Source organism: Grus americana, chromosome Z (assembly GCF_028858705.1).
Source record: "Grus americana isolate bGruAme1 chromosome Z, bGruAme1.mat, whole genome shotgun sequence".
NCBI lineage: Eukaryota > Metazoa > Chordata > Aves > Gruiformes > Gruidae > Grus > Grus americana.
The window spans coordinates 30,907,086-30,931,272 of NC_072891.1; the positions used below are offsets into that span (position 1 = coordinate 30,907,086).

Consider the following 24,187-nt stretch of genomic DNA (forward strand, 5'->3'; position numbering starts at 1 on the left):
TTGCGGCCCCCTCCGGCAGACGCGGCTCCCCATTGGCCCGCCTGGCCGCTGCCGCGCGACAGTGCCGAAGCACCGTGCCATAAAGTGCCGGGCGGAAGGCGAAGGGTGCTACGTTTTAACCGTGCGCCCGGGCCCTTAGCGGCGGGTGCGGTGCGCTAGCGGCGTGGCCTCCATCAACCTCGGCATCCTCCGTGGCCGTTCCCCTTTGTGTAGACTCATTCCGGAGCCCTGGGAAGGGCGGGCTGCTGGGAGAAAAGGCGCCGTCCCTTTCCCCCTGCTCCTGTCTTTGCCTCCTGCCTGCCCCCGCGCCGGCCCTGCGGCCAGGCCAGCGGCCCTGCCGCCATTTTCTCGAGCGCGGCTTGCCCAGTGCTCAGCATAAATAAGATCCTGCCTTAAAAATAAGGTAATGAACCACAGTACAGATTAAGTAGCGATGATGCTGGAGAAGAGCAGGTGGAGCCCATACTTCAAAATGATGTAAATGTGACTAGTGTGAAATGGTAGTGTCAAGTGTTTTTTCATATTCGGGTGTTCAATAAAGTCATTACTTCCCAATGGAAGGGGGATCTGTATTCATGAATGTGGTAATGATTGCACTTGTGTGATTACAGTAGCTATGGCAGGCAGTCAGAGGATAGTAAATACCTTTGTAATAGCAGTCGTATTTGACTAAAGAAGTGACATAGAAATTATTTGGTGGAGTAAAGCTTTTTCTTGAGTACAGCTGGTGATAATATTTTTCTCTTATCTGTTTCCTGGGAAGCACTTGGCAGTGACTTGCAAAATAGAACTGGCATAAGCAGGATTATGGTGTTTAGTTTTCCCATTCCTTGAAATGTTAACGCCATGCCTGTCAAAATTACATGAAAATTGTGTGGTTTAAAGGGGGTAGCAAGGGGGAGAGAGAGTGTGTATTTTGAAGCTTGACTTTTAAGTCAGCGGGCATAATATCACAAGTTTGCGTGCTTCTACAGCCCAAACACTTTGCTTCAGTGTTTGGAACAACCCCTGTAGATACTTGAGAATTCTCCATACTAATTACATTTTCCAGTTTTTTTGTGGTTTATTTTCAAGAATTAAGACCATGATCAGTTAAGACATAAAATATGTTGCTATGTTCAGCTTGGTTGCTATAACACAAATAGCTCATAGAGAATAAATGAATGAAGTTTTTGAATGTCAGCCAGAGATTTCAAGTCAACCAGCTTAAAGGTTCAAGCAACTATCTTTCGTAAAAAAGGGTTCCTTAAAGATCTTCGGGTAACAAAACAGGCTGTAATTATAGAAGATAGTTCTAGACCTAATCACGTCTCCAGCATATTCCCAAGTGTGTTCAGAGTCATGTACCAGCACAGATTTTTTAATATCTATTTTTTTATGTCTGTTTTATCTCTCTTCTGGGTGGTGTTTTGATTCCATGGAAATAAAAATTATTAAAGAAACCAAAAGATAAACATTCAGAAAGTGAATTTGTAATTTGTGAACATAAGTAATGTTGAAATTCAGTATTACCAGTCTGTCTGTTTAGTGAAAGCCTCATCTCAAGATCCGGATTTACATTCACATTCTTCTAAAATTGTGCCTTACTCACATAATTGTACATTACTGCTTCAGCATGAGGCTTTCAACTTGGTGTCCCAAGCATGTTTTTGGATAGCCTTGAAAATGTGGTTCTGACAATGGGGGTGGTTTTTAAAAAAAGGATCATGCTCTTTGGACAGCAAAAACAAGCAGTAAGAATTCCAAGAGTAAGAAGCATGTTTCACTGAATAGTCATAGGCTGGATAAGATCATCATGAAGTGTCTACAGCCTTTTCTTCTTTCACACAGTGCATCCACATCCGTTCTGATTTGTCTGTGGGAATAAATTTGCTATAGTACTACCAGCAGCAGTGCTAGCATATTTGCATTTAGGGCCACTTCTCTGATGTGGCACTTTTCTGGCATTGGCTTCCAGCTTACAGAGAGCTATGGTGAATTCAGTAGTGCTGAATGCCATTCCACTTTATTTCTTAGCAGACTTCAAAGAAATAAGAGCCGTAGTAAATATAACAGGATGTTTAGAAAGGGCACATTTTACATGAAGGTTCACAAAAGTGTGACAATATGTCTGCTTATCTGTCCTAGCCAAAACAAGAATCCTGTAGTGTCTGTAGTAAAGAAGTCAATGAAATAAAATAAAGAAAAGGCTGGGGTTTATTCATGCATTTGTTAATAGCACATTTATGTGACCAATTTGACATCTAAAAAAATATTTTGACTCTGTGACACAATAGATCTGGACTTTGTGTTAAGGCAATTGTAGCAAGGACTCCAACAATGGAATGCTGTCTGCTGCCTTGGTCAGGACTGCTCTGCTCACTTCAGTGAGTCTCCTTTGACAAGACATCTGGAGGTGCAAAGCTGTAAGAAAAATGGAGTGTAACCACAGCCATAACCTTACTGTTCCTACTACCAAGGCAGCAGGAGAATGACTACCACAGAAGTCAGGTAAATGTGCATCATATCATTTTCATTTGTGAAAGGTACTGAAGGTACTGTCTCAGTTGCTGAAGTTGCTACATGCACCTTGTCCAAGACAAGTTTATAGTTTACGTTATTTTTGGAGAAGCAGACAGTTCTGCTGTCCTTGTAAATGGATTGATCACCATGCCTTTCAGCTGATGATCCTCTCTGGAGAGAGAGCACCACTCTTGTATAACCTTTCAATTCATTATCTCCCTCTACACTTCTACAGAATAGAAAAATTCTTAATCTTTCTTGTCATCTCTGACCTACAGGCATAGCCAAAGCCATTTTTGTGTCTGCTGCTCCAATTGCAGTGTGCCAAAGATGTCTTCTCTGTATTGCTTTTTAGGCACTGCAGGAAAGATGGTCATTAAGTTCGTCAGCAACACGGGGTGTACTTTGCTCTGACTAAGTATATCCACCCCCTTCATAATGCAAAAAAAAATCCTCTTTTTTTGCCATCAGCTGATGTGTAGGCATAACTTAATTTTGCTGCCCAAAAGGATCCCCAATGGTTGAGATCTAGAGACAGCCTGGAACTAGTCACTCCTGAGTGATGAGCAATGGAGAGGCCAGTTACTCCTGCTGCCATGCTGGAGTTGGAAAGGGTGGTGACAACCCGTAATGTTTTTATGAGTGACTATCCATTTCCTGGATAGTCACTACACCATAGCCAAGGAGGCAGCGGAGCCACTACCCCCCACTGTCGACTCCCTATTTTGCTTTTGCCTATAGCCGCCTGCAAGCTTCCTGCATCATTTTTAACTTTATGAGTAACTTAGAATTCAGTGCAATGTTTGTTAAAAGTCAACTGAGTTGGAAAAGATGATGAGATGCAATTGTAAAGAAATGGTGGGTGAATTCTCAGTAGCAATTACAGCATGTTCCTCTAGGATACCTGGTTACATTGAGAAACCACAAACTAATTTCCATTTATGCTGTTTCATTTCCTCACTTAGGCTGTGTGAGAGAGGACTCAACTTCTGGCCATTTCCTGAAGTATAAAGACCTGGTAGAAGTGACAGTGAAAGTAGTTTAGCCACCTGTTCAGAAAAATAGAGCACGCTTCCTGTGCATCTTGATACTGTTCACTTGCTGCTGTTTCTAGTTAAATATACTTGCTAAGAGTTTTGTCCACCTGACAACTTAAGTGAATTGCATTTCCCTTTTTCCAGAGTCGACTCAAAACACTCAGTTGCAGAGTCATTTGTTCTTATTTGTCAACTATTTCGAGGGTGGATGGAGTGTGGCAAAGAACAAGATTCTTAATGTGCATGTCCCAGCGTCAGTGTTCCTGGGAGAACTTCTGAGATCCTCTGAAATCCAGCATTACAGTTGCATGTTGTCAGTGACAGCTGGCCTTTTTCTCTTGTATTGTTTTCCATATCAAGACCATGAGTGCTCTTCAATCTACAGGTATGCCAGACCAAGCCCTGCATTCCTAACAGATCTTGGGAAGGCACTATTCACTTCAAGTTCTTGAGCAATGCTTTGTTCACAGTAGTTTTGAATCATAATCCACCAGATATCTACAGACTGACTAGTTAGCTAAGGGACATCAAAAGCCTCCTGTAAATTAGGCTGAAGTACAAGCAAAATCAGGCTGAAGTCTCAATTCAATGCTGCAAGATGACATGTCTGGCAACTGGCCAAGCTAGGAAGGGGCAGCCACTTCGAGAAAGACAATTTTATACTTCCCACTCTTTTGTCTTGGGTTTTCTTCACTTTACATTTGTTTCTTTTTCTCCTGTAAATATGTGCATCTGAATATCACCAAAATCAGCATGGGTCAAACCTGGTGAGCTGAACCTGAACAGTTAATGTCAGGTATTTGATAGCCTCTTGGGTGCTTCCAGCAAGAAATTATTTTTTCTGCCTGCAGTCTCCTATTGAACTGCTGTCCTCTGTTCTACCTGCTCTGAAGCTGCATCTTGACAGTGTATCTTTCCCCAGTTTTAGCTTGCAACTTGGATCAGTGCAGAGTTGTAAATATGTGTGCTACCTAATCAAGAAGAGTGAAAACCTGTATACCACATGCCAAGGCTTAAGGAAGGATAAAATGCATACTGTCTGGAGACTTGTTTTCCAACCTCTAAATGCCTTTTTTCTTTTGTCTCTTTTTTTTCTTTTTTGCATCTTGAGAAAAAAAGTACAACTTGTAGAAACTTAGCTAAGCAAATTAACACCAATTCCACTGTTTTTCACTGCACTTAGATCCAGATGCATCAAGATTGCTTTTGGATGTCATAGTTGTCATAGGTATTATAAAGAATGCTATCACCAAGATTTCTGTGGGTCTAGTGCACACAATATGCAGTAAACCACTACTTATCTTAGAAACCAGTATAGTAATAGTAACCACACTGAATTCCTATATTATTCCTAAGGTCAGAATATTGTAATCATCAGTTCAGATGGGAGAACTCTTATAGTTAGACATTCAAAATGAAAGTCATTACTACTGAAAATGCAATTTACCATGAATCACTAGGTATACATGGCTGCTTGCAAAACTTTAAATGCATCTCTCTGGGGTGAAGGTAAAAGAAAATAACTGTATGTAATTGTTGAAAAATAACCTGTTAAAATCATTTCTTACTGCTGTAATTTCTTGAAGATGAACCTTCTAAATGACCATGGATCCAACAAAGCACGGAAATTTATAGCTCCCTAATATGAGATTCAGTGTCTTTCCTATTGTGGTTTTTGAGTCTATGGGATGCAAGAGAATACGTTGTTGTTCAACAGGATAAATAAAGCCTCTTGAACTACTGTTGTGGTTCAGCCCCAGCCGGCAGCTGAGCACCAGGCAGCGGCTCGCTCACAGCTTCCCCCTCCCCCCAGCAGGATGGGGCGGAGAATGGGAAGACAAAGGCAAACCCCGTGGGTTGGGATAAGGACAGGTTACTGGGACAGCTCCCTTGGCCATTTTGGGTCACCTGTCTTGGCTCCTTGCGAAAATTAACTCTATCCTAGCTGAAACCAGGACAACTATAATTGAGGAAATGCTGTATTTCATAATGTGGTCCAATCTGTTCAAGAGTCTTACGTTGTTAAACTACGTCATCAGTGTTTCAGCTGTTCGGCTTTAGTCCCCTACATTCTCTATCATTCATTCATGTTGCCTTTATAAAAAATCAAACCAAAACACCAGCATTTGTATCAATAAAATGTTTTCATTGACATGTCATTTCAAAAATATTTTACAAATATATTCCTATGTTTATACCCAGACAATCCTGTAAGGTGAAAACAGTCATTGTAGTCCTCAAAGGTAGGCTGCTGTATACTTCAAAATCACCAATGCTTCAAAGCAGGAAAGAAGAAAATGTTAAATGATAAGGAAGTGAAGACAGCCACAGGACCTTATTTCGCACTGTAAATGGTACAGTATCCAATGTCAATCTTCTCTTTGATTTTAGCATACAATCTGGAATAAAGTGAATTCCTGAAGTAGCAATACAAATACCAGTCCTGGATCATCCGATTTGGATGTAGTAATCCAAGTAGCAATCACTTGGAAATATTTTTCCGTGTTAGTGTGTAAGGAAACAATCTTTTCTATACATATTTAAGGTGCAGTTATTAGCTACATACACCTTTTGCTCTGGAGTTAAATAAGATACACAACTTGACACTGCTGTTTGCTGCTATTCTTTCTCCTCCCCTTTATTTACTTTATTCCTTAAAAAGGTGCCACATGAAATTCACAATGTAAGGTTTTTCCCTGTGAAAAATAGAAGTCTTTGATATACAGATACTTCTTAGAAGAGGTTTGAGACTGAAATGTGAGATTCAGACAGACATGCAGGTCAATGGGAGGCATTACAAACCTGTATGCTGAATTCAGATTCAGATTTCATACACTCCATTCATAATTGCTGTGTAAAACCTGCCAAACTAGAAAACTCTGAACTACAGCTGCCTGGTGTTTGGATTTGGACATTCTTGGATTTGTTTCCTTCTCTCGTATAAGCATAAAAGCACCAATCACTGTACAGACTAAATTTAGGAAGGACAGACACCCAACCATCAGGCATTGCATCAGAAATCTCATTAAACTGCTTGTACAGGTTAGAATGATAATTTGTTACCATTCTGAGACAGTGACCCACATTAAATACTATTTTTTAATATATATATTTGTGGAACAAAACAGTCTTTTATTGTGCAAACTACATTTTTATAGTAGAAGTCTCTCACCTGCTGTATTAAATGCTACTGGAGATAACAAGGCAATCATTTTCTGACACTAACTTCAACAGTTTCATGGCCTCAGCCAGCAAGTTCATGTTACTTTTACAAGTAGCACAGTTTTAGGGACTACTTTCCATAATCTCGTAAACTATCTTTAAATAGCTGCAAATGGCTGTAGACTTGGAGAAAAACCTCCTAAACTACAGCTTTTTTGTAATTACTCCCTGCAGGGGTCCTTAGCTGGTTTTTTGATCAAATGCGGCATGTAACTTCCTGAGGGAAGGGTCTGTTTTTGTGGGGCTTTTCATTCAAACGAGCCTTCCAACAGCGTGTGGAAGGCTAAAGGCTGATTATATCTTGCTTGAGGTATCACTGCAGTTGTGTTTTTGGTAGTAAAATGACATACACATTTCTGACTTGATTCCAGCTCATTCATTCAGCCTAAGGCATATACTTTGAATGACAGAAACACATTCTATACAAGTCGCTATGTGCTCTTTATAGATAACATTGTCTGGAGAAACATCTCATTAAAATCTGTACTATAACTCTATAGTCTTCCTCATTTGCTAGGTACACAAACCAAAAATACATCTTTATATAGCTTGGACTATCAGTACTTCTCACAAAGCTACAGAAAAAGTTGAAAGTCACACATATCCTATCATACAGTTTTATACCATGCTATGCTGGGAAGTAATTTACCAGTGTGTCCTGTTACATTTCTATAGGCATAGAGGAGACACAGAACATTTACAAAGCATATGCAAGATGACTTTAGGTTCATGTCTCAAAATGAACCAAATTAATGAGTTCATTGAGAGAAAATTGAAGTATTTAACACACTGCCCTGGTAAGCTATAAGATTAATGCCAAACATTGAAATGTCTGGAAATAAGGGCTGAATGTTTAAAGCATGGACAATACATACTGCTCAAAGATGTTTTGCTGTGTTACATATATAAACACGAGGTAGGTTTTGTTCAGTAACCTAGAATATTGGTGAGAGCATTAACAAAAAAAAAAACCCAGTGAACCAATGTGAACTTACTGTAAACCAGAAATAAACACAGAGAAATAGTTCCTGTTCTATACCAAATGAACTTTCTGGAATAAAATTGAGTCTGCTACAATTCAAGACTGTAAATGTGAATGCAGGCTAAATTTCAATTAAAAAAAAATAAAAATGATGGAACCACAATATTCCCTTCTCACGTGACTTGCAACAATTACATATATGTACAGTTACAAAATGATCTTCCACAAGAACCAGAGGCCCACTAAGAACTGGACTGATTTCGGTCTCACTGGTTACTCAGCTTGGTGAGAATCTCACGTCTGTTTTCAGATGCCATATTACAATATATTCTAGGCATACCTAAAAATGGATGAAAGAATAAAATAGTTAAAATAAAATACATAATTCTTTGATAGCTTACAGCACTAGCTGAACTAAGCAAACTTAACAAATTCTAATATAGCTTTTATTTTACTCTGGAGTAAAAACTATTGACAGCTTTTTGACATTTAATAAGGACTTTTATGAAATGGAAAGTTGTAAGCACAACACTCAGGCAAGGTATATCAGATGTCTTATTGGACTAAAGCTAGGAAATTAGTCCCCTATGCTGTTACTGGATTAAATGCAGCGTGATTTCAAATTTAAATAGTAAGTCTTTTCATCTAGATTTGCAGCTGTGCAAGCAAGTGTAAAATGCTACAAAGTCCACTGTAGCTTGTTTTACAAAGGTAGAAGGTTTCTTTTACTCATGTAAAAGTCTTTCATTTCACAGAAATGAAAGACTTCCCAGTCCAGTCTTTTATTTTTACTTTTATGCTATAGAATTAGTATGGAGTTGTTTTAAATGAGCAAAAAATGTCCAGAATTGCCCCTTCCCACCTATTCATCCCTGTGGTACAGAGATAAATATTTGTATCAGGGACACTATGAAGCAGGGACGTAAAAGAGAGCTAGGCTGTATATGTTGGCATAATGTCCCACCATGCATGTTAATTTGCATGTCCTAGTTTAAAACCTGGATTATATTTTAATTTTTGAAAACCTTACAAATGCTTTGAAAGTTAACCTCATGTTTATAAATAAGCATTTTTCCTTTAGGAAGTCTTCTTTGCTTTTGTTTTTTTCAACTCTCAGAGTTCTGGTAATTGCTACGGGAAGACAGGGGCAGAAGGAGAAGAATCAATAAACAAAAAAAAACCCTAATGGAGCCTCACAGGGGAAGCCTGTTAAATAAGGTTAGTGTGTTGTGGTGGGATTTCACAACCAAGCACTCTAAGCAGTAATGTATAAAAGAACAGCAGTCTAAATTATTTAACTCAATATGGTTAATTGGTTAGCAACCATGAAATCACACATTTTTTACATTCAATTTTCAAACTAGAATACTGTTTCATATAACTTAAAGTACTTCTATATGTAACACACAACTTGACATTCCCCCCCGCTTTTTTGCAAATGACCGATAGCATTCTGAAAGTGATTTCTACATTTTATGTAAGTTAAAAACTTTTAACAAAAGCTTCTTTTGTTTCTAAATGAGTAGACTTCTATCATCTTTGAAAAGTCACTCACACTTACACAATGGGTGCTGAAGGTAAGTATACAGATTTTAGAAGACCAGTAAACTTACTTGTAATCATCCTCACAAAAAGCTTTTAGATTTAGTATTAGCCAAACCAAAAACATAAGCAAGCTAGACACGCTCCATGTCACAGGTCAAATCTGAGGAAATTAATCTTTTCCAGTGCATAGCTTTATTTATAGTTATTGCAAGTCTTCCATGAACAATCTTTATTACAAAGACATTTTACTAATTTAATCAAAAGGGTCCCACTCAAAAGCCAAAATGACTGATGTGCCGCACATTTGATGTACAGATGAAAATTAATTAATTTTCATCACACACAATGGATACTTTGTTTTATAGGATTACTGTGGAATTGTCATATAGGTCTGAGTCAAAAAAATAGGAAATGGGAAATACATAATGAATGAGGGAAGCATTTTCCATGTGTTCCCCTGGAAAAAATCATTTCCACCAGCTGTATTTGCCTATTTTATGCCAAATACAGCATAAGAATGAGAATGGAACACAGCCAGCCTGATTTTTTCAAAAATCTTTTTTTGTTTTGGAAGAATTGATAGCTCCTGCCTCCTGCTTGTTTTGATCTGTAATTGAAAGCTTTTCCCAAAATATGGTGCTGTGGCAATGCCTAATGAAGGTCCATGCTCAGTTGGAAAGGATTGCAGCAGGTAGATTTTTTTCCTCCCCTCATGTTTAACACAGAAAGGACAGGTCCGTCATGTCAAATAGTAATATCAATTTATGTCCTTAGCAGAGTGCATCTGGGCATATTGCTGATTCCTCGAGTCACAATAATGCACATCACACAACAGGAAACAGCAAAAGATTTTAAGTATACATTAGTTCAAGTAAATGAATGTCTACTATATTGTCACAGCACTAAATCATTACAGATCTTAAATAAAGTTTTTTTCTTTTGCTCTTTGTCACGCGGCCTAAATAGAATATTGGCTTATATAACTACTGCTAATACAAAATAATGATGCCCTCATACTGTAGAAATAGAATAAACTGTAAGAGGTCAGAAACTTGTTCTTCCACAGTAGGTGTGCTTTGCTTCCTGTCATACAAGATGTAACCACTCTACAATGGTATATTTTAGTCAAAAGCATTTCTTACCTAAAAAATGGATTCTTTAAATCAAGAATATTATCAGATTTAAATCCTGTCTGGTCCACCATAGCCACAATCTGAATATCATAACTTTGTCTGCATCAGAAAGAGAAGTATAAAAAAGAGGTAATGGAACTAAAACAACTATAACATCTTGTGTGAAAAAAAATACCAATGTAGTTATTGTGTGAATAATAACCACTTAGGATAACAAGCAAAAGGAAATTTATTTGCTGTGGTATCAGTGCAAGGCCATGATTATATAATTATCTCTAAAGAAGTAAAATTACAAGATGCTTAAGTGATTTTAAGAGTTTGCATCTGAAAAACATAATAATTTTGCACTAATAGTATTCAGTAGTGAAATGTCTTTTCCCTCCTCTCTAACAGAAATACTATAAATTTCAACATTAGCAAGTACAATCAGAGTATTATTTCATGATCAAAAATATATAACTGGCCAAACAGCATTAGCTTAACTCTTGTCATAATCCTGGATTTCACCAGGAAGGATACGTTTCACAGGACTTTTTGCAAGAAACTGAGTTTACACAGAAAAGTAAAGAGGACCAACTGAGCAGAAGATGCTGCTCAGTTACACAGAGGTGCTATGCTGGTCCCGAAAGCAGACTGGCTTTGTGGCAGGACTTGTGAGCCCAGTGCTAACACATGGTTAGAGTGCTTCTCATTCTCAGCCTGGCCAGGTTGCTAGCTCAGGCATCTCCAACCCATGCTCCACTGTAGATATGCCTTACGTATTGACATATTTACAGCAGAGGGCTGTGTGATCACTTTGTGGCATACAGTGTTTCTTTTATATATTAAAATACAAATACTTTTTACATTTGAAAGAGATACATCAAGATCTGTATTATTTATTTTCTCCATGAGGAGTTTCTAAGCAGAAGATCTGGAAATTTGACCAGTCCCAAATTAAGTATTTGTTGCTGATGTGATTAAAGAGCCCTGGAAATATTACTGACGCCTTTGATGTCACTGGAATCACCTAACTGATCAGCATGTTTCCTCCCTCAAAAAAAAAAAAAATCAAAAAAAAAAAATCACCTTCCTAAAGAGAGGAGGCTCTGATTTCTGTTAAAACTACACATACACATAAGCAAACAAGGCTGCAACTTGTGTGACCCAGTCACTTGAAGACTGTTTTCAAAGCAAAGCATAGGAGTGGAGTTACCAAACATTTGACTGTCAGCAGGAACAGCAGAGAAGTCTGGTGAGGAAATACGCCCTTCCAAAAGCAGCCATCTTCATTAGCCTCAGTGGAAGGACAAACAACACATGAAAAGCACTATTCTTAAACAGGGGAACACGTCCACAAGGAGTTTTTTTCAGAATTAAAAGTGTAATGGATTTGAGATCAACCCCACTTCTCCTTGCCTCTGCACAGGACTTTCTGAGAGACAAGGGATGTTGGGCCTTCAGGCAAACAACCAGGCTGCTGGTGAAGACACAGCCAGAACAAGGTGTGGAAAATGACTGGACATGACCTGAGAAAACTGTTGTGTGTGAAAGACAGAGTGGAAAGCTGACAAAAACTGTGAGCGGCACTCTGAGGGAAGGCAGGATGTGACAGGTGCTTAAGGAGAAGTGATGTGAGAAGGAACATCACGGGTAACTGGAGTGGAACATGGAGACTTTTTGGTGAGCAGACTCTTACAAGGTCAGCAGTGCCTACATAACTATATCAGTGATACCATATAAATTGGTAATGGTACCAGAAATAACAAATGTGGGTACAAGCATACACAAAATTAACTGGTATCTTTTTGGGTACCTCTAACAAGAATAGACACACTACAAAATCTTCTTGGGAAGCTTTTACACTTACCGCTTATTGGCAACAAGTAAGACTTTCCCTGAGAGAGTTTCCCCCTCTTTAGCAAAAAGGGGCGTCTGAAGAAGGCAGCGTACTTGGTACCAGTGAGTGAGAGGTTCTGTTGGTGCAGTGGACAACCAAACAGTAACCCTAAAACAAACCAGAAAAACTATCTAGACTTTCTGTCCCTTTTGGAAACAATTTTAAATTGTTAGACCTTTATGTATGTGAGGCCTCAAGTGCTTATAATAAACTTTAAACTGCCTTCAAATAAACTTGGAGAGCAAGTCTACCCTATATTGGAAAATACATTATGCCTCATTTTCTTTCTTTATTCATACTGTGCCTGTCACAACCACATCCATGTGCCTAAGCCCATTATGGAGATTCAAAAAAGAGACTCTTCAGATTCCTGTTTTCTCTTCTTTCCACACCACCAGGACAGAGAATACTAATTTCTCTCTCCTCTTACCACTCAATTTCAACAAATTACAGCAAATGAAGTTTTGTCCTAAATGTGGCAACGTGATTCTTCACAATGGCAGTTTCACCCTTAAACAACACTCCCCAAGAAAGTCCTATACACAGTTTTCACTTGCAAGAGATATTTCAATAATACATTGAAAGGGGCTGTAGGTGCAAAGAAAGGGATAACACCAGTAATACTGTGAGCCCAATCCACTGAGATTTCAAGTGCTAAGACAAAGGCCTTCCAGAGTTGTAGAAACATGAGAGAGCTGCTGATTAAGCAATTGCCTACTCCAAAATGGAGGCCTTCTCAGTGGAGGACTGCAGTCAGATCCTACAAGTCTGCAATTTTCTCTTGTTTTAACTGATGTGGAGTTTTTGGTACCTTTTCAAGATGAAAAATTTTACTATCAGCTGTTAAATACAAATGCACATATGTCCATTTTTTTAATGGATATACTATTCTGAATTCTTGACAATACTCATTTCAAAGGCTAATAAAAGACATTTATCAACACAAATAAATAGAAGTGCATTTTACAATTTATTGAAAAAAATCACCTAATCTAAAACCAGATCAATTTAACTGGGACATCAACAAGTCTTATGTAAGAGCTAAATACAGATAGCTGAAATCTATGTATTGACTACTGAGCAAGTTTATCTAATTTTCACCTACTTACCATACCAGATGAATGTCCCCATTTTGAAATAAATGCCTGGTGCTACAGTGAAAAATTGTCCCAAGCCTGGTGAAATTTTCTCAATTTCCATTTTGTTAGGTGGAACTTGCAACCTGCTCTCCTTTTTGCCCACAAACAAGACCAGCCCAAATGGGAAAATCCAGCCTATGTTCAAATGCTGCTGCTTTACTTACAATGTAAAACAGAAAGGACTGTAATATTGCAAGAAACAGTATTGTATGGAACAGTGTATTTTGACCCTCAACAATTCCTGGATGTGGTCTACCGTAGGTAATATGCACTCCAATCAATTAGAAGCAAGATCACCACCATCTAGTTATACTGCTAGCACTAGGTTATCACACTTCTTGTTACTTCTAGAAGGCATAATTTCTTTAATATCAAGGAATTACATTACAAACAAGGTCAGCACCAGATAAAGGTCTGGCACACTTTGTATGAAAGACGTGATTTTTTCTCCTGGAGGTAGTATTCCATAGGAAGAAGGAAAAAGTACTTACAGTGATCCTACAAATGCCACATCAAACCAGAAGGCCAGGCCATGGACTAGTCCAGACTGTATCATTTGGAAAACAAAAGGGATTTCCATTCTGCATGAGAAAAAACAATATGTGCCAAAGTAATTTCCAAAAAGTACTAGAAATTCCACCAGAAATCTACTTTGTACTAATTTATGTATTTCCATTCTTATTAATCAGTTTACGTCTCAATTTTCTGTATATTTTAAAGGATATGCTCTTTTTGTCTGTGTCAATAGAATTAACCAATGGCACTGATTTAGGTGTTAGGTGTTTTGTGCACCTTATTCGACAGTAGACTCAAATATGCTGCTACACAAGTGCTACTGCGTCATTTGTGGCAACACTGCAGACTGTTATAAATGCAGGGGTTCAGTCTTTCCAATGGAAAGTTTCCCATTCCCAGTGAAGGACTTGGATTTTGTTTAAATACTATTTTGAACAGGAAAATGTTTCACTACAAATTTGACAAGGAGATCTACTACTGGAACCAGAAGGAAAAATTGAGCTGCTTGAGCAACAGCTGGAATATTTTCCCTTCCAAAAGAACTGTTGCTGGCTATGTAGTTGAACCCAAAGCTCACCCACTCTTGCAGAAACATATCATAAAATTAGCATTCAGGTATGAACATGTTAGTTCTGAGAACCACTGAAGGAAGTCAGTGCTAGCTAACTGAATCTGGAAAGCCATTCTCCAGCTGTTCCTCCCTCTTAGAGCAATTATTCTCTCTCACTAGACCATGTCATTTATACAATTACTTGTGAGTCATGTTGAAACAACAAGGGTTCAGAGTTTCAAAGACAGTCTGTGATATTTTCCCCTGATGACAATGTCTTTCAAGGGCTTGAAGTATTCCCTCAAGTTGTCCCATATGGTGCATTTTATTTGACAGATGTACTAAGAAGGCTTCTCTGCTGTCATTCTGGGACACAAGGGACGCAGGTTAGTTTATATATAAGATTTTCCAACTAAAAATTTGAAAGAGCTCTAGAGGGAAACAAAGAGGTACAGCTGGCTCCTGTTAGACTGGTAAATGTTTTAAAAAAGGAGATATACAAGAGTTCAGCAAGACAGCTTGTGATGACACCATTTGACAAGGTCTTTTAGGATGTCTACAGAGAAAAAAACAAAAAATTGCCTTGTAACTAGATTTAAATGTGTCCCAAATTATAGTGCTAAGAAATAAACAGTGTCCTCTGGAGCCCACTTTGTCCCTTTCAATAGGAAAATTTTGTGAACAGCTCTCTAGTGTCTCACAGGCTCACAAATAGGCTTCTTTGCTAATACTAGACAAATTGTATGCAGATGAACGCTCCAGTCCATTACAAGTAGTGTACTAATCATTCTGGCATGCCACTTTCCTTCCTCCACGTCCACCACCAAAGCTTCCTCTGTCTCTGAGTACCAACGATCAACAGCCAGTTACAAAAATTAAAGATTAATAGTAGGTTGCTGTCATCTGCTGACCTATGCAAATCTTCCTCAGCAGCTTCCAAGAAGTTAACGGTGTACTTCACTGTCCGAGCCATCAGAATTCTCACATCAAAAGTATCCTATGGGGGAAAGAGGAAGAGAAAGAGAGAGAGAAAGAGAGAGAGAAAGAGAGAGAGAAAGAGAGAGAAAGAGAGAAAGGGAGAAAGGGAGAAAGGGAAGAAAGGGAAGAAAGGGAAGAAAGGAAGAAAGGGAAGGAAGGAAGGAAGGAAGGAAGGAAGGAAGGAGGAAAGAAAGGAAAGAAAGGAAAGAAAGGAAAGAAAGGAAAGGAAGGAAGGAAGGAAGGAAGGAAGGAAAGAAAGAAAGAAAGAAAGAAAGAAAGAAAGAAAGAAAGAAAGTAAGTTGCAAGTGTTATCATTCTGTCTTGTCAGTGTATAAACTTGTTTTCTGTTAAAAAACATGGGAAAAAAGACAAAAATCAACCTTCACCCCAATAAACTTCTTTTAGATGTTTCATTTTTTAGCATCCCTTAAAACAGTTAGATTTTGCAATACTACCAGGATTTAATATATTTGATAGCTTACATACCTATCAAAGACTGTTTTATTCAATGTAGAAACAATAAAATTTGTTCAGAAATTGATCACTTGTAAAAAAAAGTGGTGGGCTTATTTGGCTGGTTTATTTGGGCTTGTTTTTATTTTTGAACTACACACATTTTAATGAGTTCTTCTGCACTGCATAGTAAGCTTAGCCAAACTAAGACAGTATGGAAATACTTGGAAATTAAATTATGAAATATAGGAAGCAAAATTACTTAATAGCAATTGCCCTCTAGAAAAAACTTCGGAGTAGTCAGTCAGCAAATGAAAACTTTTCCCTTCCCTTCATTTTTCTTCTTTAATCACATGTACTAATCTGAATCTATCACTGTTCACAAGCTCTTTCATAAGCAAAGCAAACTCTTAACGTAAAGGCTTGTATCATCCCCCCCAGTGAACCCATCTAAGAACTAACAACTATCTACAGACTAAGGGGAAGCCAAGGAGATTTATGATTTTTTGAAAGAAATAACTATTTACTGTGGCTTTTATTGGACAATGCATTTCTGATCTCTTCAAGGGAGGAAGAATCTCAGCTGAGAAATCAAAGCCAAAGATGTACTTCATACATGATGCAAGTATGTGCCGCAGTCCTATGGATTACTCCATTCTCTAACTGAAAGCCAAAGAGCCACAGCACTGAGAATGACCACGCTATAGTCAAAGATATGGCTGAAATTTACAAAGGCAGTTGAGAGTTTTCTTATACATTTCAAGTACTAAAAGCAGTCGAGTGCAGACGGTCGCATCAGTAGTCTGATGGTGTTTCCAGATTTCTGGACAGGCTTTAGAGTCTCCATGTGACAGCAGCTACACTGCTATAACTACTTAAACTAGTTAGCCTAAAGCCAGCCAAGATTTGTTACTGTCAGATTTCTGAGAGTGAACCTTTTCATTGCACCTACACTGAAGCATTATACTGGGGCGAAGGGTGGGGACTGCTTAGGTTTTCTTCCTAGAGAGGTGAGAAGGATTTCTGCATTCTTTCTAACTAGGTATCACCTAGACTTTTACTAAAAAGAAAGAAGGAGAACAGCAGCTCCTAGGATATTTACATATTTTAAAAAAAAGATTGATTCATAATACAGAAACCTATTTGCTTGGCTGCTTTCTCTTTTTCTTTAATTTGTGGATCAGAGATGGGCAGGGAAAAATCAAGGTCAAGTCACTTGTTTAAGAGACTGCAAACACTGAGGGAAGCTAGTTGCCTGTTAGGAAGACAATTGTTCACATGCTGTGGCTTCCTAATGTGTGCATATCTCTAGACATCTGTTATTCATAGCAAAACCAGGAATATTACATATAGTAGTTAACCTTTGACAGCAGCTCTGTTCACACTCACAGAGTTAGTTACTGGCTCTCTACTCAGCAGCCATAGAGCTCTGTTAAACAAGGAGGCTACTGTACCTGTAGGATTTTGTGGAGAGGACAGGATAGGAAGAAGGAAACCCACAAAAAATAACCGCCAGACGTACAAACCTACCACAACAGGTTGTCGAAAGTACTCAGCCACAGCTGCACCATGCAGACTGGACAGGTTGACCCCATAAAAGCATTCTTGGTACCTAGAAACAGTAACACATAAAATGTTTAGAGAAAATGTTTTTTTCTGGGTTCCAACCAGACTCAGGCACACTAACTGTAAACGGCAGGTGAAGTGCAGCTAAGCATCTCTTTCCCTTTCTCCTGTCTGCCGAGAGGCCAAATTGCAGCCCTCCTTAGCTTGCTTTACCTTCCACACAGACATCTGCAGCCCTCCTTAGCTTACTTCACCTTCCGCACATGTGTCACTGAGGTGACACAATCCCTTCAAATGGACATACGGCGACATTTCACATTATGCTTCTGAAAGAATCCACACAGCAAGCAGAGAATAGGGAGAAGGGCTGAGGAACTCTTAAGCTACTTTTGTAATCTTGAGCTATTCCAGAATTGATGGTGGACCTTATATAAATCAAAATAGAGATGAGAGCACCTGTATTACAGGTCTGTTCCTTTTTATTGACATTAAAGAAGAAAATAAAGGTCATCCTATACTAACTGAATGGGGAAAAAGATAGTATTTTTATCTTACCAATGTATGCAAATATGCATTTAATGTATATTCAGGGTACTTCCAGTATGAAATTTGAAATGAAAATATACATGCTTGCAGTAATCCTCCTCCTGTGTATAACCATCTCATCAACTCATTGAAAAGTTTAATAGATATCTTTACTTCCAGATAATATAAACGAAAGGGGATGGAAAGGGGAAACCACAAGGAAGCTCAAATCCTTGTGATGGAAGTGTCGTCTACATACAAAACCATGGTCAAGCCTTCCAAGTCTTCAGAGGCACTTAAAATGGGAAACTTTAAATGTTTGTTCTCATTGTTACAACATCATACAACTCCTAAACTACCATAACTTTTTTTCAAAGTGGATGAGTTAGTCTAAACCAATCTGGCAATATCCCTTTAATACCGATAAATTCTGCATTACTAGTTCTGTGCTAATTGTGTAAGGGGAAGATGCCCAGATGATTGTATGCCTTAAAGATATCTGACAAGATATCTTTAAGGAAAGAACTCAAATAAGCACAACAGAGGAAATCAGCTGACACCAGTAACTGCAAGTGATCTTTTACCCTTTTCCATATGTTTGCTGTACTGTATAATTGAGCTGTTTATTTATCACTGATGAGAAACACGGACAAAATGCACACTATTTATAACCACTTGCTGTATATTTATGCTTTGTATTTTTCTATCTTTGCAAGGTTTTCACCAACAAAGACAGCAGCCTGCTCTTCTATGGTAGACTATACATTATCACACTTTTAGGAATGATTGACCTTTGCTGAAATGGAGTCATCTCCTCATTACAGTATCACTGTAAATGTTTGCTCCTATATAGAGCACAGCAACAGCTCAACAGTGGATAGTAGCAGTAGGACACTCCAAGGCAAAAGGAGTACAATTTCTAGTTAAAGCTGCATGAAAAATTTAGGTGGACAGAAAGCAATTACCAAATCGGAAATTATTCAGGACATGGGAATTAATACTTATTCTCTATGAAGACTGCCAAGGAATCTTTCCTGTGCTCATGCACTTGGGACTTCAGGCAATACAATGATCACTGTCCGCAGCATACTACGCTTTGGTGTAGCAAAGGAAACACTAGCACCTGATTCACAGTCAACGCATTTTCTTGCGGTGGATGCTTCATGGAGTCAATTTCTCTTTCCAGAGGAGACCCAGTCAGTTCTAGTACTTCCTGAGAGATCTTTCACACTTGCACAATAAACAGTGTGACTGTGGGCCAGAGCAGAAGTGAACATGGAGAACATAAAAGCATTCTCTTCCAATGTTGACAGATAGTTTATGTTGAATCAAAGAACTGATTTAATTTTTAACCTCTACTGAATCTTTGATAAAAATAAAATAACATAAATAATCATTACCAAAAATTGGCTCTGGAGTAGTGTTCCATGTACAGCTGTTCATCAGAAAAAGGAGCCAAATGAATGTCACTGAATGTTGGGAACATCATTCCTAGTAACAAAAGACAATATAAAGTAGAAAAGCAAGTGTTCAAGTAGCATTTGGACAATGCTCTTAAATACATGGTTTCATGTTAAGGTTGCCCTGTGTGGAATCAGGAGTTATAGAATCATAGAATGGTTTGGGTTGGAAGGGACCTCAAAGATCATCTAGTTCCAACCCCCCTGCCATGGGCAGGGACACCCTCCACTACACCATGTTGCCCAAAGCCCCATCCAACCTGGCCTTGAACACTTCCAGGGAGGGGGCATCCACAACCTCTCTGGGCAACCTGTTCCAGTACCTCACCACCCTCACAGTAAAGAATTTCTTTCTAACATCTAATCTAAATCGACCCTCCTTCAGCTTAAACCCATTACCCCTTGTCCTGTCACTACACTCCCTGATAAACAGTCCCTCACCAGCTTTCCTGTAGGCCCCTTCAGGTACTGGTAAGCCGCAATTAGATCTCCCTGGAGCCGCCTTTTCTCCAGGCTGAACAGCCCCAACTCTCTCAGCCTGTCCTCATAGGAGAGGTGCTCCATCCCTCCAATCAGCTTCAATCAGCACCAAGTTAGACTTGATGATCCTCGTGAGTCTCTTCCAAGTCAGGATATTCTGTGATTCTATAGTCCCACAGACATCTCTACAGGAATGTCTTCACTAGTGAGAAACCACCAGTTCAGAAGCAGCAATTGTCATACACTTCAGACATCTTAATATGTAGTTTCATTAACATATGGGTTACTGAAATGTGAATATGCTAAAGCAGTTAGTAAAAAACCCAACCAAGAACAACTTATGGAACAGACCAGAATATTTCATAAAGTCCTAAAAATTTTATGGTCTTATATCCAATATTTGAATTGTTTAGCTTCCTTCAAATGAAGTGAAATGCTTAGCTATTAAGTACCTTCTCAACACTCTCCAGTGGAATTATAGCACCTTCTTTGCTTATAGCTAACCTAATAAATATAACATCTGTGTGAAGGATTTGCATTAAAGCTCAGACTTGATCTTGAATTAAACTGCTGGGTATGGTTTGGGTCAAATTCTGAAGAACTGGTGTTACTGAATGAAGTAGTTATATGCACTTCACTCTTAAGACTTTTATCCAGGAAACACATAGCACTTCAGAGTAAATATTGAAAATTTTACAAACACAAAAATATATATTACACCTTTTTTTTTTTTTTACACATGCTGAAATCGAGAAACAGAATTTTATTTGCATGAAGTGGCAAATCACTGACAGAGTAGGGAATGAAATCCTGATCTGCTAGTTTGCAAGAATGCATTTTCATTAGGACCTCGCACCTTAATGGCTCAGGAAACCAGAGGAATTACTTTCCATTATTTTCTGTGGACAGTGCATCAGATTGCCTAGCAGCTTAAACAAAACCTCTTGTAGTCTATTGTGCATGTGTCAATGGAAGCAGGAAACAAAGCCTGGTCATTTTGAACTACATTTGAGCATACTTCTTCACCCTTTTTTAATCTGGTATAAACCACAAGGCCTACATAGTTGAAGGGGAGGACAGGTAAAGGAGGGGAGTGAAAAGGAAACAGCTTTCCTGTTGTAAGTACATGATGTAGGAAGAGTCCACAGGAATTTATACAAAGAACAACACCCACTAACAAAATAGACATGCTTTTTAAACTGGCTGTGAGGTGATTAAAAAGTTTGCTGAGAATTTGGGACAGAAAGTTTCCAAACCTAACTGGAACTAAATATTTGCAACTTACTCAAAATATCACAATTTCAGCTCACTTCTTAGACAATCATTAAGTTTAATAATCACCACATACAGTGATTCATCCCCATTGTATGAGTGAGCAACCAGAAAGTTAGGCATGTATCTTTCAAGGTGTTCACTCATTTAAAACAGTTTTCAGAAGCCCTCCTCTGAAACTAGGCCCTAAGAATCCACATGGGAGACTTAAGATCAGTGTCTGACTGGAAAAATACTACCTAAATGTGCTTTGCAAGTTTGAAACAATACAACAGCTTAGTCGTTAGCTCCCTGTATTGAGGCACGGATTCAGCCCACGCTTCAAAAACTTCCATACTGCAGTAACTTTATCTGATGAAAGGTCTCTTTAAAGAAGTCTTTCAAAGAGAGACGTCATAGTTCATCTTCAGCAGTTCATGTAGAAAGATTTATCATTCTGCAATTGGATGCTCATATTTGCTTCTCAAAGAAGATTCCCATGAGGCCCTGGAACTTACAGATTCCATTCAACACTCCAACAAACAGAGGAGGGATGAAATACAGATCACTGAACACTGTGAATCTCTCATATGTCACTCAAAAGGCAACATCCAAGTATTAGAATAAGGTATTTGGGAGAAGCCCAGTGAAAGGATGTCAAAACAATTTGAACTTCACAGTTTTCCCAAAGACAATATATTAGAGTTTTTCCACAAAAAAATCTCATCCTATTTAACCATTCCTCTCTCATCTACATTCCACTATATGGCAGTTGAGGCTAGTGTGCCATCGTCTATTGTGATATGTTGCAACAGAGATGCAATCACAGTGTATATCGCAGCAGGTTAAGATTAAAACACAAGCAGAACTCAGCAGTCCAACAGCAGCATACTCAAAAGCTATTTCCACTGTGAAACAGCAAGAAGTCACAGCATAGTACAGTAGCAATGGTGACCGCATCATTATATTAATTCCCCTGTGTCCCCTAGATGTTGGTGGTAGAGGTAGAATGAGGGTATAAAACCAAACAATCCTGGACCACCAATTCAGGTCTTTTTTGATTCTTTCAGAAGCTTTTTATCTTCCTGTCTCTATGCAGGGGGTAACTCACCATTTGACTTCAACCATTTTTTGGAATGCAGGTAACTTTCCAACATCCTTTCGTTGAACAGCATATAACCCATCGGTTCAGAAATCACCACATCAACATTCTCAGGGAGGGAGATCTCCTCAATTTTTCCGAACAGAACTGTGATCTTGTCAGAAAGGTTGTTGTTTCTAACCAACAGCTGGAGGAAAAACAAAAGCACACAGGAAGTGTTGACTCCTTTGATGAGCAGAATTTATATAAGATATCTTTAATTAGCATTAAACGCCCTATAGTGCAAACTAAGTCAGTCTGTTAATCAGAATAAAATAGAAAGGTAATATATTTTTCCTTGCTACACCAAAATTTCTAAAGTCTGTGTCTTACTGGAGCAAACTCAAAGAAATTCATTCTATGGAATCAGCAATTGACAGTACAAGTACTGTTGTCCTGTAAGAGATAACTGTAATCAATATCTACAAGAAAAAATATCTACCAGGAAAAGGTGGATATTTTAATTCAATACAGAGATTACACAGAAAGAGTCTTCAGAATTTTCCACATTTTTAAAAATACTGTTCCTGAGTGAGTTACGTAGTCATGAAAGGATGAAGAAACTCAAGACCTGAAAAGTTTGTGGTAATTTCTAAGCATAAATGGAGCATAGCACTATATTCACATAAACACATTCAAATGGGCCAGTACTTAAAGCCAGGATACTGGAGATTTTTTCACTTCCATGTACATAGGGAACCTCAGAGCAAAACGTTTAATGAATGGAAGAAATGAACCTAAAATTTAATGTTTGATATAGCAAGTTATTAAAGAAAAGAACAACCTTCTCAAAGCCTCTGTCTACACATAGATGCATATCCAATTTAGCTGTAGTGTACTCATGCAGTATCTAAACTGCTTATGTTTAAATAATGAGTAGAATCTAGGTTCTTCTGGCACAAACTTATAAAGAAGCAATTATTTCACAATAATCTGAGGTGTCTGCTGGGAGAGTCTATAAAATGAAGCATCCTTTGCAACAACACAGCAGGAGATTTGTATTGATGTCCAGAGATATCAGCAAAAATAAATATACACAATCCAGTAAGTAATAGAAAACACTCCCCCACAGATGTACTTGCACTAGTATAATTGTAACATCAACAGAAGTGCACAATTACTTTAGCAAACCTTTTCCAAAACAGACTGGGCCTTAGGTAACAGTGATGAAACTTATAACTCATTCTAACTGGAGAAAGAGACACTAATGCCGGTATTAGCTGATTCACTGAAATGTGAATATGCTAAAGCAGTTAGTAAAAAACCCAACCGAGAACAACTTATAGGACAGACCAGAATACTTCATAAAATCCTAATAATTTCACGGTTCTATATCAAATATTTAAATTATTTCTCTTCCTTCAAATAAAGTGAAGTGCTAGCTATTAAATACCTTCTCCACTCTCCAGTGGAATTATAGCACTTTCTTTGCTTATAGCTAACCTAATAAATATAACATGTATGTGAAGGATTTGCATTAAAGCTTGAATGGGTGATAATGACTTTCAGCGATAACCTGCCAATATAAACTACAGGCCAATATGATAATAAAACTGCTAAAGAAAACAAAAATCATTGTACACTAACATGCTATCAATTAGGTAAATAACATTGCTGCTTCTTTTACTGACAGTGTTTGTATCTATTTCTAAGAACAGGTTGACAGATTTTGTTTTAAAAGTTTTTTAAAGCAGAGACTCCGTGAGCAAACACATGATGTGATTTCATTTTGGAAATGAAATTACCATTTTGCTCACAGGTGAATTCTGAATCTAAAAATAACTAACTGTCAAATAATAGCTCAGGAGCAGCATGGATGTATAAAGGC

General features: G+C 38.2%; 1 protein-coding gene across 1 annotated transcript in view; it reads right to left on the reverse strand.

Annotated features, from left to right (window-relative positions):
- Window positions 1-10,426: 10,426 nt before the first annotated feature.
- LOC129199409 (histone-arginine methyltransferase CARM1-like) overlaps window positions 10,427-24,187 on the reverse strand; it is a 68,192-nt gene continuing 54,431 nt past the window's right edge. The window contains exons 6-12 of the mRNA XM_054809881.1: window positions 22,330-22,507; window positions 19,428-19,518; window positions 17,467-17,548; window positions 15,417-15,502; window positions 13,931-14,020; window positions 12,271-12,408; window positions 10,427-10,520 (exon numbers count right to left, since the gene is read on the reverse strand). Of these exons, the coding sequence (XP_054665856.1) occupies window positions 10,427-10,520; window positions 12,271-12,408; window positions 13,931-14,020; window positions 15,417-15,502; window positions 17,467-17,548; window positions 19,428-19,518; window positions 22,330-22,507 (759 nt within the window). The remainder of the gene's footprint in view (window positions 10,521-12,270; window positions 12,409-13,930; window positions 14,021-15,416; window positions 15,503-17,466; window positions 17,549-19,427; window positions 19,519-22,329; window positions 22,508-24,187) is intronic.